Source organism: Psittacula echo (assembly GCF_963264785.1).
Source record: "Psittacula echo genome assembly, chromosome: Z".
In the NCBI taxonomy this organism is placed as follows: domain Eukaryota; kingdom Metazoa; phylum Chordata; class Aves; order Psittaciformes; family Psittacidae; genus Psittacula; species Psittacula echo.
In genome coordinates, this window is record NC_137742.1 from 47357456 (window position 1) to 47372702 (window position 15247).

At 36.3% G+C, this 15247-nt stretch overlaps 1 protein-coding gene across 1 annotated transcript in view; it reads right to left on the reverse strand.

Moving 5' to 3' along the window:
- Window positions 1-274: 274 nt before the first annotated feature.
- CNTNAP4 (contactin associated protein family member 4) overlaps window positions 275-15247 on the reverse strand; it is a gene marked incomplete at both ends in the record, with an annotated part of 227851 nt that continues 212878 nt past the window's right edge. The window contains 4 exons of the mRNA XM_080637446.1: window positions 275-468; window positions 4452-4523; window positions 4880-5098; window positions 14144-14231. Coding sequence (XP_080493572.1) covers window positions 275-468; window positions 4452-4523; window positions 4880-5098; window positions 14144-14231 — 573 coding nt within the window. The remainder of the gene's footprint in view (window positions 469-4451; window positions 4524-4879; window positions 5099-14143; window positions 14232-15247) is intronic.

A 15247-nucleotide genomic window follows, 5' to 3' on the forward strand; every position in this document is an offset into this window, starting at 1 on the left:
ACATCAGAAGAGTCGGAAACTACCAACAATGAAATTGGTTACAATATCTAATTCACTGTTACATAAAATGCATTTACGGTATAATAGCTAAGGAATGCATGTAATTTAAAGAGGTCCCCTACAGCAATCACTGAGACCGAACATATGCAATATAATAAGTCTCAAATCCATTGCATTTACTGTAGAGTGCAAGAGCTTTTTCTGTCCACTGAGAGCCCCTGGCTTAGCAAGAAAGTCAGACTGTCACATTATTATATTAAAGTATGAATGCCAATCAGAAGAAGTATTCCTTTTGATTTTCATTGGCTGTATTTTGCATGCTGAGCTCACTTTTCAGTGCAGATTCAGCACTGTCTTCATTTTCAGATCCTTTTGCCTCATTTTTTGAGTATATGCCTTTTTTTTTATAAATGCGTATGGCTACGGCAGTGATGCAAAGTAGGATGAATATCACAACTGCTATCACACCTAGGAGAAGAAAAGAGAAAAAAGTCAAGAAAAAGGACCAACAAATAAGGACAAAGAAGGAACGACTCCATCACAAAATGGAGGGGACTGCAGTAAGAATAAGATTGCCTGAACAATAAGAAGGCATAGCTGCTTTCAAACGAGAAACAGCTCTGTAGTATAAGCTTTATGGTGATTGGTTTGAAATCTGCAGATTTGAGGAACTGCTGGACAATGGGACTAAAAAGGCACTACTATGACTTTCTCCTTTTCCCCATATGGACAAAGTACTCTTCCTTTTCTCAGGGCCCTTTCTCACACCACATGACATCAGGAAGGAAGGGATCATGTGTCCTATCATCAAGCTGTCACCTGCCAATTATCTCCCTTGTCAATCACTGCTCCAGGTCTGGGAAAGGAATCTGGAGAGCAGAGACAGAGCAGAACAGGGTGAGGACAAAAGTACCAATCTGGAATTCTGAACCAGATCTTCTGTTAGCTCTGACAGTGCACACCACAAAGTAAAGCCTCAGTCCCTTGCCAGTAAAAATGTTTTTACAGAATTAGGCCCATTCATATCCAGTATTCCACACAAATTAGTTCAGACTACAGTGACTGGTTCTGACTGAAAAATGCAGTTAATGAGGAGAATCTGTGAAAGAAAATGCAAAACGGGGGGGACCCAGATGTAAAACATCATAGGGACCCCAATGGAATTGGCCAGTGCTTATAACCACCTATCATCAGTTCAAATAGGACTGAAATTCTAATGTTTATTCTGCGTCAGGTAAGAAAATTCCAACTACTTTTAGTACATCATAAAGGGATAAAAAGGTTTTCATGGTCTACGTTAGCAAAGGCACGCATTTTTGTAACTGCATCATTGTTATGAATAGACGGTGGTTAAAATACTAAAATACTAAAATTAAGGCTCACTTCATGTTCAGGGTGAAATGATACAGGCTTGACTCCTTCCCTCTCTTTCAGCTTTGTTGCACTTCTTTTGACATCCTAGGTGTTTTACTGCTTTGCATGGCTACATGATCTTGGGTTCATAAGCAAACAAGGTCCCTTCCTACACAGATGGCAGTGAGTAAGCTTCCTTTTCCAACAGCTTTAATAGCCCCATCTGGTAGGGTAGAATCATCATCAGTACATCCGCCTGCATTATGGTATTCTAGCTGATCAGTCAGAAAATCAAGGAGTAGGAGAATAAGCTTTATATAAGGGTTTCATCAGCCACCATATGTGCCAGATTCTCAACGCATAAGAGAGTAAATGGAACAGGAATTTAGTTTTATAGGTCACTATTTAAGATTTATTGAACTGTTACCAGGGCATGCTGCTCCTAGCACAGCGTATTAGGGACACTAAGAAAAGTAACACTTCCTACAGTGATAAAAATGACATTACGGACTTCCAGCCCATCTCCTCACTTCCTCATTCATCCTCACATGGTTTCAGGCCCTCAAGTTCATGAGTCAGAGGTTACAAATAAACCAGAAGAAAGCAGAATGTGCTTGTCAAAGACACAAAAAACAAAACTAAGCTGCAGGGAGGAAAAAAGCACTAAACACTCTGGGAAACTGTTGTAATGCAGTGGCTCAGCTGTACTAGATGAAGGAACAATCTGCTGTATAACTAAGCCACTAATACAAGAAAAATAAAAGCCATAATCCCTTAGTGCTGTAAATAAAAACAGACCATCCAAAATTTGGCATGTCATTTTTGGTTGTTCTCTAATATGAGCAACCATTCTTAATGGTAGGAACATAACTATTTTGTATGTAGTATCTTCTCTGGAACACACTCTATGATCTGAGTAAATGTTTTCTTTTGTAGATTAAATAAAAGTCATTCCTTTGTTTCACAGTCATACTGCATACATCCTGTAAGGGCTTGTCTATAAACTTGCCTTGTTTGAGGTAGCTGAATTGGTACAATTCTCAGTTATATTCATTTTAGAGTATTTACACTAAACTTTTACTGTGTTGTATTGCTTAAGCTTGCTTTCTTTTGACTTTTAAACGGCCATAGTTAGGCAGTAGAAAAATTGTGAGTGCATAATCCCAAATGTGTTTAATAAAAATAAAACTGTGATGTTATTATTATCTTAAAAAGACTGTAACTATCGTAGCTTGAATTTAAAAAATGCCTTTGTTGTTAGTACACTTAAAACTCTCTACCCGGAGTAAATTACCTACTACATAAAGTGATCTTTTATCCAAGTGATCTTTATGTACAGATACTTATAATACCTATCTTTTGAAATAACAAAATACATTTTGACAGCTCTACATGTAGATGAACTCAGAAGCTGTATTTTTAAATTCTGATCCCACTGAACTCAGTGGTAAATTTCTCAAAGTTTGTGTGTATAATACAGTCTTAAGTGTCACTTTACAAGCAAGGAAGCTTCTAGTTTTATTACCTCTTATTTTAGTATCTGTAGAGCTACTGAGTTAAAGGTCAGTGACCTTGCAGTGGGCTGCTGGCAGGCACTGACCATAACAGGTATCATTATTTAAATGGCGGACACACAAGTAACTGCAGGTCCTTAACTCCACCTTCCAAAGAAATAATTGCTTTTATCTTCAATGACAAGCCTTGACAGCTTTATTCTGCTAAATCCCACTATGTAATTTTTCTGCTGAAGCTTTTAAAACCCTTAGAAAGGAAACCTATTTGGTATTTAAAAGATGAAGGGTATGACCTTTCCCTCCCACTGCCCTCTTTCTGTTGAAGTAACTAATGGAAATTGAAACAGTGAATTATACTGCAAAAACGAATGAAAACAAGTTTCCTTCCCTCACCTCATCCCAACAGAAAGAATATCACCAGAAATTCTCAGAGGGGAAGATTGTCACAAGGGACAATACTATTCCTCGAGAGAAAAAAACTGAGCTGACATAGCCATACACTTGCTCCAATTCCAGTGGCAAGAACTGAAATTCTTCTGAGGGTCCCAATCCCAAACTCTCCCAAATAAGGCTCACTTGGAGTACACTTCATTTCTATTAAAGAGACAGAACTGGTAGCCTTCCCCACTACAACAGAGATAGATCTTGGCGTAAGGACAATCAGTCAGAAAGACACAGTAATGGAACAAGCACATCCTGATTATCAGTCCTATACTTTAGTCTTAAGAACTCTGTCCTAAGTTGTATGACATATTTGTTCTGATAGGCACAAAAAAATAAAGTGTCTGTCAACACATTTAACTTAGGAACAACTGAACTGTACGTGGCTCTTCCACTATTCCTCTGTTAAAAATAAAGTTCTGAAATAATTTTGTGGATGATCTGTTATAATTCTATTTGAGCTGATAAAATTGGCCAAGAGAAATAGTAAGAAACTGGAGTATTCCAAATCATTAGTAATCATTTCTAATTCTTTTTATTATTTTAACACGCATTTTATTTTTAAGATGTTAATCAGTGCAAGTGATAGTCTGTCCAAGAGTACATCGCTTTCCAAATGATGAATCAGAATGAAATTTGCCTCAGTCTATCAAAGAATTGATCCAAGCAGTGTTAGATCCCACTTTCTCAAGGAAAATCTGTGTTTCTCAAATCTGTTAAGAAAAGATTTTGAACTTGACTGTTCAAGTAGCAAAATGTTGGGTTTTTTTGCGTAGTCAAGGAGCAAAGACTGTTCTTCCTTAAACATATGCTATTTTTCATAACATATCCAAGTACTTTTTAAAGTCACAGACACTACCATTAGGCAGGTTAGAAACCTGTTCTTACTATCTTCTGTTTTCAGCAAAGTGTTCTAATGCATAGAAACACTGATCACTTAAAATTTATGTAGTAAGAAAATATGACAGCTATTGATTGCATTTAAAAGCAATGCTTGATTTTTCTCTACCACTTGTAATAAAATTAAGCTTTTTTACTAGTATACTTATGCTTACAAAACTAATTTGAGTTCACTTCAGCACTGAAAGACTCACAGTTATTAGAAATAAAAGGTTCCCGTGGAGTTCTTATGGCCCCTATTACCTCCAATAACTGCAGAGTCACTTCTGATTGCATTAGCTAAGGGCTCTCCCTCGTCTATTGGTCCAGAGTGATCTGCAACAGAAAAAAAAAGGAAAGTGGCAGACAAATAGAAGAGGGGTTTTCAAGTAATTCTTACATGGTTACAGATCATGTACATTATGGTACACTGGCATTAGCATGCATCAGTAAGCATGGAAAGAGCAGTGATGTAGATGATACTTTGCAGAGATAAAGAGAAAAAAAGGAAACATTCAGAGGAATAGAGAAAGCCTGAAGAAAAGGAAGTAAGTACATATACAAAAGAATTATTTTTTAAACTGCTCCTGAGATGTTAACTCATGTGGAAAAAAAAAACCAACCAAAAAACAGCTGTGATTCAGGTCATGAGTACTCTGCAGAGATCAGAACAAGTGATAATCATACACCACCTGCAAATGAATGGGTTGTTTCACTTGATGTTGAGTCAGATCCAGTTAAAGTACCACAGTTGGATTCAGTGAGGCGTCCCTTTACAATGATGGAGTCCGAGCTGCTGTGATGCAGTGCAGCCTTCAAAGGAGCTATGTGGTTGAACTGCACTGAAGAGAGACATCCAATAAACCCCTGAGAGTTTGCCTTCATTGTCTCCTCATCTACATCGCTGTTTTCTGTTAAACAAAAAGTACAGAACACAATTAATCATAGTGCAAATGTACAAAATAAAGTGACAGAAGAATAAATGAATAATTAACTTGTGTTCCTCTGAGTATATTTGAGTTACCACAACATATGTAGTTTCATTGAATCCCTTTCTTGTCTGTCTTTAATGAAAAGACAGTCAAATATATTCAGCCCTTTATTTTAACAGATGACTCTCGTTAGTCTGCTAAGAGAAATGCTTTTAACTTACTATAGCAAAAAGGTAATAGGATTCAATGCAAAAGGATTCAAATGTAACTAATATATTTCAATTAAAATGCAATGCTTTTTGCACTCTGCAAAAAGATAAGGATGAAGCATGCATTCATGAAAAATGCATATCTTATTAGATTTCTTCTCATAAATATGTACATTTTTGTATCATAATCTTTCCACACATTAATATACCTACTTCATCCCATCACTATCAAATCTGTCAAAACAAAACCAAAAACTCTCTTAAGACCTCAGATCCTGGAACTCCATCAAGATATTTTCTGTGAAATTCTAAAAAATAAATGTTGTTGCAAATTACCATACATTTTACACATGATACCGTTATCTTTCCCACTAAGGAAAAAAAACCAAAACCCAAACCCAAACCAAAAACAAACAAACAAAAAACCCACAAAAAACCAACCCCAACAACAACAACAACAAAAGCCCATCACTTACTCTCCTGAGCTGCATTTCTGAATGTATGTACCATGTCAGAGCTTTCTATTTATTTACCAGCTAATGCTCACTAATGCTCCACTTTGGAAATGGTTTATTTACTATGACAGTTCTACTTTAAGTAAAAGCTCTGGAATTACTAATTATTCAAAGCAGACTCCTAAGTAAAGTAAAATTTCAAGTTTTGTGCAAATAAAATGGGAATTTAATCTCATGAATTTCCACCTCCAATTTATCCTAGAACCCATGAATGAACTTGTGATCTTTACAGTGGCTACCAAAACAATTTTAAATGTACAATTCATTCCTCAATACAGTTAAGATTGAAAATTGGGCTAATGTGTTTTGGAAGAATGTTGCAAAATAGCACAGAGGCATTTTCCCAACTACTCTATTCTTGTTGCAGTGATGAGGTTTTATCAGAGCAGCCAAGAGTCTGCTCACCTACACCGATAGACTATATAGAATGTTGGATGTTTAACTGTCCGTTTTCTCTGTAGCGTACACTGCTTCTGATGATTGCCTCATCACACTGAAGTATCTGCTAGATCAGGATATCTTAAGAAAAAGATTAAACTGAGGTAACAAGGAAAAGAAAGCCCAAAATACCTTGCAATAAAAATACATATCTATTAGTTAATGTATTATATAGTTAATATATCTATATATTAACTATAATGCAGGCTCAAAAATCTCAAGAGTGAAGTGTTTTCTATCATTTTCAAGCTTCCTATACAAAACATTTCATAAGCATTGTATGTGTATAATATGAAAGGAAACTAGATATTTAAAATCCATAGAGTTCAACTTACTCATTAATTAGAAAATACTGCTGGGATAAAACTTTATTAAATCAAGCAATCTGGCTGTAAAAACTTATGAGGTTTAGGAAAGACAAACCCTTCTCCACTTTAGTGCCTAAGTCAAATTTAACTAACTGACTGAAAATGTCTGACACACACACAAGTTGTTGATCAGAGACTGTATTTTATTGTAAACTGTAATTATGCACCCTTTAGCATCTTAACAGCAATTCATTTCCTAATGTACTCAACTTTTTTTAGCAGGCAAAATGACTCCACCCACAAGGCTTTAGTTAAAAAACAAAATAAAAAAAACAACCGATCAACCAAACAAAAAAAAAACCAAAAAAACCAAAAAACCAAGCAAAAAAGTCCAAAAGCAAACTACAGATTAAATAACCTCTTTCTTAAGTTCTGCTTCAACCGTCTTTGCTCTCTGAAATAATACTGAAAGTCAGCAGACAGAAAGATCAGATAAGAAATTCGAACTTCTTGCTTATTTGAAGCTGAAGATTTCAAAATTTTTCATGTGTCTGTACAATTTTATCTTTTCTCAAAATTAGGCAAGTCTGTAATATGTTGGGTGAACTATTGGCTGACAGGCTGGGCTCAAAAATTTATAGCAAATGGGGTTACATCAAGCTGGTGGCCAGTCGCCAGTGGGTATCCAGGGCCAGTTCTCTTCAGTGTCTTTATAAATGATCTGGATGCATATGTCAAATGTACACTGAGTAAGTCTCCTGGTGATACTAAATAAGGAAGAGCTGTGGACTCCCTCGAGGGTGCAGAGAGATGTGGATAGACTAGAGAGCTGGGCAATCACTAACTGTATGCGATTTAACATGAGCACGTGCAGGATTCTCCACCTGGAGCAAGTTAATCCTGGTTATATGTACAAACTGGGGGATGAGAGGCTGAAGAGCAGCCCCACAGAAAGAGATCTGGGGGTTTGGGTTGATGGCAAGTTGAGTATGGGTCAACATGTTCTCTGGCAGCTAAAAGGTTCAGCCGTGTCCTAGGAGCATCAAGTATAGCTTCGCTAGCTCACTGAGGGAAGATACTGTCACTCCATACTGCATTGATGTGCCCACACCTTAAGTACTGTGCGCAGTTGCGGATGCCTCAATATAAGAAAGACATCAAACTATTAGAGTGTGTCCAGAGAAGGGCAACCAAAGTGGTGAAAGGTCTCAATGGCAAGGCTTGCGAGGAGTGGCTGAGGTCACTTGGAAAAGAGAAGGCTGGGGTGTGACCTTATGGCAGTCTACAACTTCATCAAAGGGCGCACAGGATTTGGAGCTTCTGATCTGGTGACCAGCAATAGGACATGAGAAAATAGCATGAAGCTGCATCAGGAGAAGTTCAGATTAGACATTAGGAAAAGTTACTTTACTGGAAGGGTGTCCATCCCTTGAACATGCTTCCCAGGGAAGTGGTCACAGCACCAAGCATGTCATAGAGTTCAAGGAATGTCTGAATGATGCTCTTAGTCACACGGTTTAGTGTTAGGTAGTCTTGTTAGGAGCAAGGGGTTGGACTTGATGATCCTTATGGGCCCCTTCTAGCTCAAGATGATTCTATGATTCTATTAATCTGCTCGGTTAAAAAAGAAAAAATAAAAAAAATATGAACATTTGTAATTCACAATTAAATTACTAGCTGGAGGTACTAACAACATCCTTGGAATGGACTGCCATAAAATCTTACACTTGTGCAACAAGCCTGTATTGGTATGCAGATTTTCACACGGCCAGGCTTTTTCCATTAAAAGTACTTATTACAGTTAAAGCTAATTACAGCTGCACACCCAGTTGAATCATATATTCAACTATATCAACCACATATCATATATTCAACATATTAACCACGGCTGCTTAGTTGTGGTTAATATATAGCCACCTAAATGCTACCATGCTGTTAATTTTTACTGAGGTTTACTTATGATTCAGATTGAGATGATCAGGAGATAATTTATTGAAAAAATATGTCATTAAACAATTATTTTTCAGATTTTTGTGCACAAAAGAATACCTTTTAAAACCAATCCAAAATGGTCTAGGCTCCTTTTCCTCAATTTGTCATTTGTTTCAGCAGTTTACTACTGAAGAAAAGTCACAGCAAAGAATTTGACTGACAGGAAAGGATAGACAGTTTTGTCACTGAGACTTTTTGCTGCTTTTTCAACAACACAAATCCAGCAATTAGGAGTCACAAGTGAGTATTATTTCTAGAACCATCATTGCTGAGATTGAGAAGAAAAATCCTTAAAACAAGATCTTTAAAGGTAGATATTTTGCTAAAAGAATTATTTAATCAAACTAAAGTATCTCCATTAAATCCCTGATTATTGATTTTTTAAATACTGGTATTTTGCCCAAAATTGCAAGGCTGTGAAAACTTTCTCTTCCCTCAAATAGCTATCCTGAAAAGCTTCTGTATTGGAAGGAAGCTTTGACAAGCTTGACTGACTAAATTAGAAATTGAATTACAAAAAATAAATTAAAACCAATTATATGTACTTTAAATTGTGGGAGCTGCATAAAAATTATATTTTACACTAAGTCTTCTATTAAAGGCTTTTCTAAACCAGCTTAAACAGACTGAATTTTACTATTTTATTACTATATGTGTTCCCAAATTCATATAATAAAGTTGCATAAAGAAAAATTATCATTTTTAAAGTAACTTCTATTTAGCATGTGTATTACTGTAAAGGTTTTTGGGGAGTATCCAGACATTCTAGTTTTAAAAAGCTGATTTTCAAATTAATAATTTGAATTATCACTGCATTTTTGTATATCAGTATAACACAGTGAGATTTTTGCAATTCTGTCATTATCTTTATCAATAAAACCATAATTAGAGCTCTTAAAAGAAGCTGTGCAATTGTTATCCTTAAAGATATTTCCATAAAGACAGAATTAAAGTATACAATTTTATAATTTCAGAGATAAATGAATCAATATAAGAGAAGAAAAAATTATAACAAATAGAATAGTTCGAATATACAGAAATTTCATATGTGAGCCCAAATTATTTTACTGGTTTAACTTAGGTCTTCTTATTAAAAGTCAAGTGAAAATCTGGTTTTATTTATTACTGAAATAACCAATTTTTCTGTTGTTGGAGATGTCCCTAATCATTACTTCCTTTACGTGAATTGGCTTATAAACACACATTCTCATTAGCTGGTGAAACCTTGTGTATAAATCAGGTCTAAGTAAATCATGCTGAAAGCCTGTCTTTACCTCGGCACGGAAAGGTTAACAACTCTCATTGAAGAAAAGGTCACCAACAGCTCACCACCCTTACCCTCGGGAAGGCTAGGAAGCTTTGTCCTGCACAAATGTGGCTTTACTCAGCAGTAATAAATTAATTCTTCACTGAACTTCTGTAAAAAGAGGGGTTTCTACAGCCTTCTTACAGTGTTGAGTGCTTCGAGAGAAAGTACCTTCTCAGAAGGAAAACAAAAGCACAAGAAGCCTGTTGCCTTGTATCCTGTGAACTTTGTGGCTGTGTGTTCATTCTCTTTTCCCTCACAACTTAATGTTCAGGTATTTTGGTGAGTCCTAACACAGCCAAGCTCCCTGTTTTGTAACAATGTTGCATAACACAAATTCAGAATTCTTTACATGGGAAGACTTAGGTTCTGGAAAGTTTGATTTTTTTTTTGTGGGAATTCAAAACTAGTTCAGCAGCTAACTCTCAGATTTTCTTTCAACAAGGAAACCTGAGCTAACTACAACTGAAGAAGCGCTCAAACAAGTACTTCTGCAACTGAAAATAATTTTTTAAAAATCCACAGTTTTCTGGCCTAAATTAAAACTTGTGGGTTTTTCCTAAACAACATTTCAAAGTACAGGAAATACATGTTTTCATATTTTGTTACTCCTCCTTCTATTTAGACCTCTTCACTGCAGCAAACACTGATTACCTTTTCCCACTACCTCTAGAAAGTCTCCTTCCATCTCTAAATATGATGTCACAGGAAGCAGGACCTAAAGCAGCAGATTTAGAAAAGAAACAGTAGCTTTTCTACAGCATCTAGCCTTTTAAAGGGAGAGATATATAACATATGTCTTCTTCAGGCCAGATTCCATAAACTGAGACAAATTGGGCCAAGTACCCCCTTAGGTCATTGTAGCTCCATGCTTCACAATACTGTGAAGATGCAAGGCCGTTATTTAACTGAAGAAATGCCCACATCCGAACTTTTGTAATGGTGTGGTTTCTTTGGAAGAGATGACATTGATCCTGAACAAAAGAGACTGTTATTTGCCTAAAAATGCACATTTCAACACTTTGAATCAAATAAATGTTTAAGTAAATTGAGAGCAGCCTCGCAAAGAAGGACTTTGGGATGTTGGTGGATGACAAAATGCGTCTCAGCTGGCAATGTGTGTTTGCAATCCAGAAAGCAAGTTGTATCCTGGACTGTGAAAAAAAAAATGTTGCCAGCAGATCAAGGGAGGAGATTCTTATCACCTTATATATATGTGACAGAAAGCATTAAACTATTTTTTTTTTTTTTTTTACTCAGAATAGAGTAGAAAGCTAATTTCAAACACATTTTATTTCCAACTTACATTATTTGAAAGTTGGGCAGAGGCTGCCCCCAACCAGTGACATGATGGACTATTTCAGATAATATTTTGCTTATCAGTAAGAGATTCTTTGGGAAAACATAACAGGGTTTTCTACCATCATAGCCAGGACAGTATTTCTGGCACTGCTACACTTGCAGAAATACTGATTTACCAAAGCTGTTACATTATTACCAAAGGTCCAGAGCTGCTATACAAAAAGTGGTAGATATATGGATCCCAGGGAGGCACCTCAGGTACTTAGTAATAAAACACCTCTAAACTAAACAACAAACCACTGAGTCTGAAGAAAACACTTCTTCAATCTTCTGGTTTAGGGTAGGTATTATGTAAAACATGTAAATAGTTCCTGTAAGCCTGTGAGATAAAGTAATATATTATCTATACTACCTTGAGATGAAAATTCTTTTTTTTTTTTTCCCTATGTTCCATAACAAAGTATTCTGAATTTATTTTTACAAAAAGCATGTTAACACTTTAGCTTACTTGAAGAAATTCTTAAAGACTGGGAAACCATCACTTTTTTGCAGGCATTTTACTGGCTAAATGTTCAAGCAAAAAGAGCTAGGGAGCCAGTGCATTTCCCACATCTTGTTTTGTAACAGGGTTCATAATTTATGTTAAAAATGGCTTTTATTAAAAAAAACCCAGAATTTCTGTTGGCAATGGTGACCTGTGGGCCATATGAATTTATAAACATTTAAGATCTATAAACTTAAATGTAATAATTTCCAGTAGTCCTTATTTTGGTAAGCCTATTTAATCTACACTTTGCCTAAGACTACTTGTAGAAAGGTGAAAATAACACTGTAATAACAAAATGGTGAAAATATCGGTGTAGCCTTAATTCCTAAATATCACAAACTATCCCAGCTCTGTCTTTTATTGCAACAAAAAGTGCTACTAGAGGAAGAATGTACAAATGGACTTTTGCTTGATACAGGAATTTAGCATCATAGACTTTAACTGTCTACCATCTTTGTCAGAGACATGGACAGTGGGATTCAAGTGACAACACCAAGCTGACAAATTCTGCTGCCTTCTATGAGGGGGTTACAGAAGTTGTGGATAAGGGATGTAATTGATGTCACTTACATGCACGTGTGCAAAGCAATTGACACTGTAATGCACCCTTGCCTCTAAACTGGACAGGCATGGATCTGATGGGTGGACCACATTGTGGAAAAGGAATTGCCTGGATGGTCTCACTGAAAGAGTTGTGGTCAACAGCTCAATGCCCAAGAGGAGACCAGTGATAAGTGATGCTGCTCAGGGGTCAGTACTGGGACCAAGCTCTATTCAGCACCTTTCTTGGAGATATGGACAGTAGGATTGAGTGCACACCCAGCAAGTTCGCTGAGGACACCAACCTGTGTGGTGTGGTCAACATACTGGTGGGAAGGGATGCCATCCAGAGGGACCTTGACAGACTTGAGAGGTGGGCCAGTGCAAATATGTAATTTAACAAGCCAAGTGCACCTGAGTCAAGGTAAACCCAAGCACAAACACAGGCTGGGAGGAGGCTGGATTGAGAGCAGCCCTGAGGAGAAGGACTTGGGGATGCTGGTTGATGAGAAGCTCAACATGACCCAGCAATGTGCTCTTGCAGTCCAGAAAGCCAACCGTATCCTGCGCTGCATCAAAAGCAGCAGGTTGAGGGAGGTGATTCTTACCCTTCTACTCTGCTCTTGTGAGACCCCACCTGGAGCACTGCATTCAGCTCCGGGGCCCTCAACACAAGGATGTGGACCTGCCTGAGTAAGTCCAAAGACCTGGAGCTGTTGGAGGTAAAAAAAGGGCCATGAAGATGATCAGAGGACTGAAACACCTCTCCCGTGAAGAGAGGCTGAGACTTAGGCTTGTTCAAGCTGGAGAAGAGAAGGCTCCACAGGGACCTTATAGCAGCTTTCCAGTACCCGAAGGGGGCCTGCAGGAAAGCTGGAGAAGAACTTTTATACAAGGGCATGTAGTGATAGGACAAAGGGTAATGACCCTAAACTGAAAGAGGGGAGATTTAGATTAAATATTAGGAAGAAGTTCTTTACTGTGAGGGTTTTGAGGCAGTGGCACAGGTTGCTCAGGGAAGTTGTGGCTGCCCCATCCCTGGAAGTGTTTAAGGCCAGGCTGGGTGGGGCTTGGAGCAACCTGGGCTAGTTGAAGGTGTCCCTACTGATGGCAGGGGGGTTGGAAATAGATTATCTTTAAGGTTCCTTCCAACTCAAACCATTCTTTGATGTTATGATTCTAATAACTTTTGAGGAAAGTAAAATATCCTTTAAATTTTCAGCAAGACCAAGTCTTCCACTATCAATGAGTTTTTCCAACATGACAAATATTGAAGAGCTTGAGACTTGTTGTTCAGGCTATTTTTAACAAAATTAACAAAATGGTAATTGTAGATGGGTAAATTTCATTTTGACCATTACTACAAGAATACAGATGCCTTTCAATGAATCTTCAGGAGACAAAATATTTTGTCATAGCATAAATTGTTTTTAAAAAGCAGGTCTAAGAAGTTTTTGCTTACATTAACTTATACCTAACTGTTGACGTTAAAATCTAATCACAGAGAGTTTTCAAATATGATACATGAAGAATAGCATTCTGTGGTCTTTGGGTATGATTTCACAGTGATTCATTTTTTCCCAAGAGTAAAAAAAAAAGCGGTGTTTCATAATGTTTAATTGCAAAATGGGATAGAGAATTGTGAAATTATTTTTAATTGAATCCACTTGATCATTTTTTAGGAAATACTTACCCATTATTATATTGTATTTCAACAAGCCTGAAGCTTATACCTTAATTGTGACCCGGTGTCTAATTAAATTGAAGACAACAAATGTATTTCAGTGAATTTAGGGTTATTATTTTTTTAAGTGCTTTGATGACATTTTGATCTATGTTTTAGAAAATCCTGCAGTGTTCCACTTACCTAAAATCTTGCCAAGTGTGAGAGACTTAATTGCATTGAATTCTGTGCCTGAAGTCAGAACAAACTTCATTCTTTCATTCTGGTTAACCTGTAGAATTGTTCAGTGAAGAATAAAGTGGAATAATGGGGGAGATATTAGTCAAAGTTTGCAAGAAAGCAGATATAATCAAGGTTAAAAATGAAAGTAGCTGAGGGCAGCATTTCTTAGTTACAGCATAAAAACTATTCCAGAAATAGATGATCAGCTTCATCACATCACTGATTATAGCTGCAATACTTCTTAAGCATTCCACTTAATAAACCTTTATTTATCTTATTAATTTGTCTGATTCTTTCTTTTTCATCTATGAGATGAATAAATGTGGTAAACCTTCAAAAACATGAAAAAGGTTCTTTTCATTAAAAAAGGCTTTCAACATTTAGTTCATAAAGCTCAAATATCATACTTTAAATTCTCTGCCCCAGGGTATCTCTAGAACTACTTGCCTTCAAGCCTTGTACCATAATTAAGCAAACTTGCACAATTAAGCAAACTCAGCTCTAGTTTCAAAATACTAACTTATAACATCTAGGTTTTTAAAATTATACCATTAAAAAATTAAGATTTCTTTACATGCTAGTATCTAGTATTAGCAAATCGAATCTTTCTATTTTATCAAAAAATTTCCACAAAAAATAACAAGAATCTTTTCCTTAATAGTCACATTGTTTCAATGTGAAAGGGTCCAAAGAAAATAAGACAAATAAATAGGCTTAAATTATTATCTAGATGTTAACTGTAATGTAGTTTGGCATGTAATTTGAAACAGAAACCAGAATGCAAAACCCCTCAAAAAATCAGTAGTCATACGCATTTCATAAATGATAAAAATTAACCATCAAACAATTAATTGAATTTTCATATAAAATTGTGACATATTGACCTTTTGAAATAGACAGAATGAATACCAAAGGGACTGTCTAATGTAGATTTTCACTGTACATCATAAGTCTGTTATCCTTTGCTTTATTTACTTGAGATACTAAAGTACAGTTTATCTGAGGTAATTGCTTTGTAATTTTTACTTAATTTTGCTTGAGGTCTTCTATTTTTTTAAGATAACC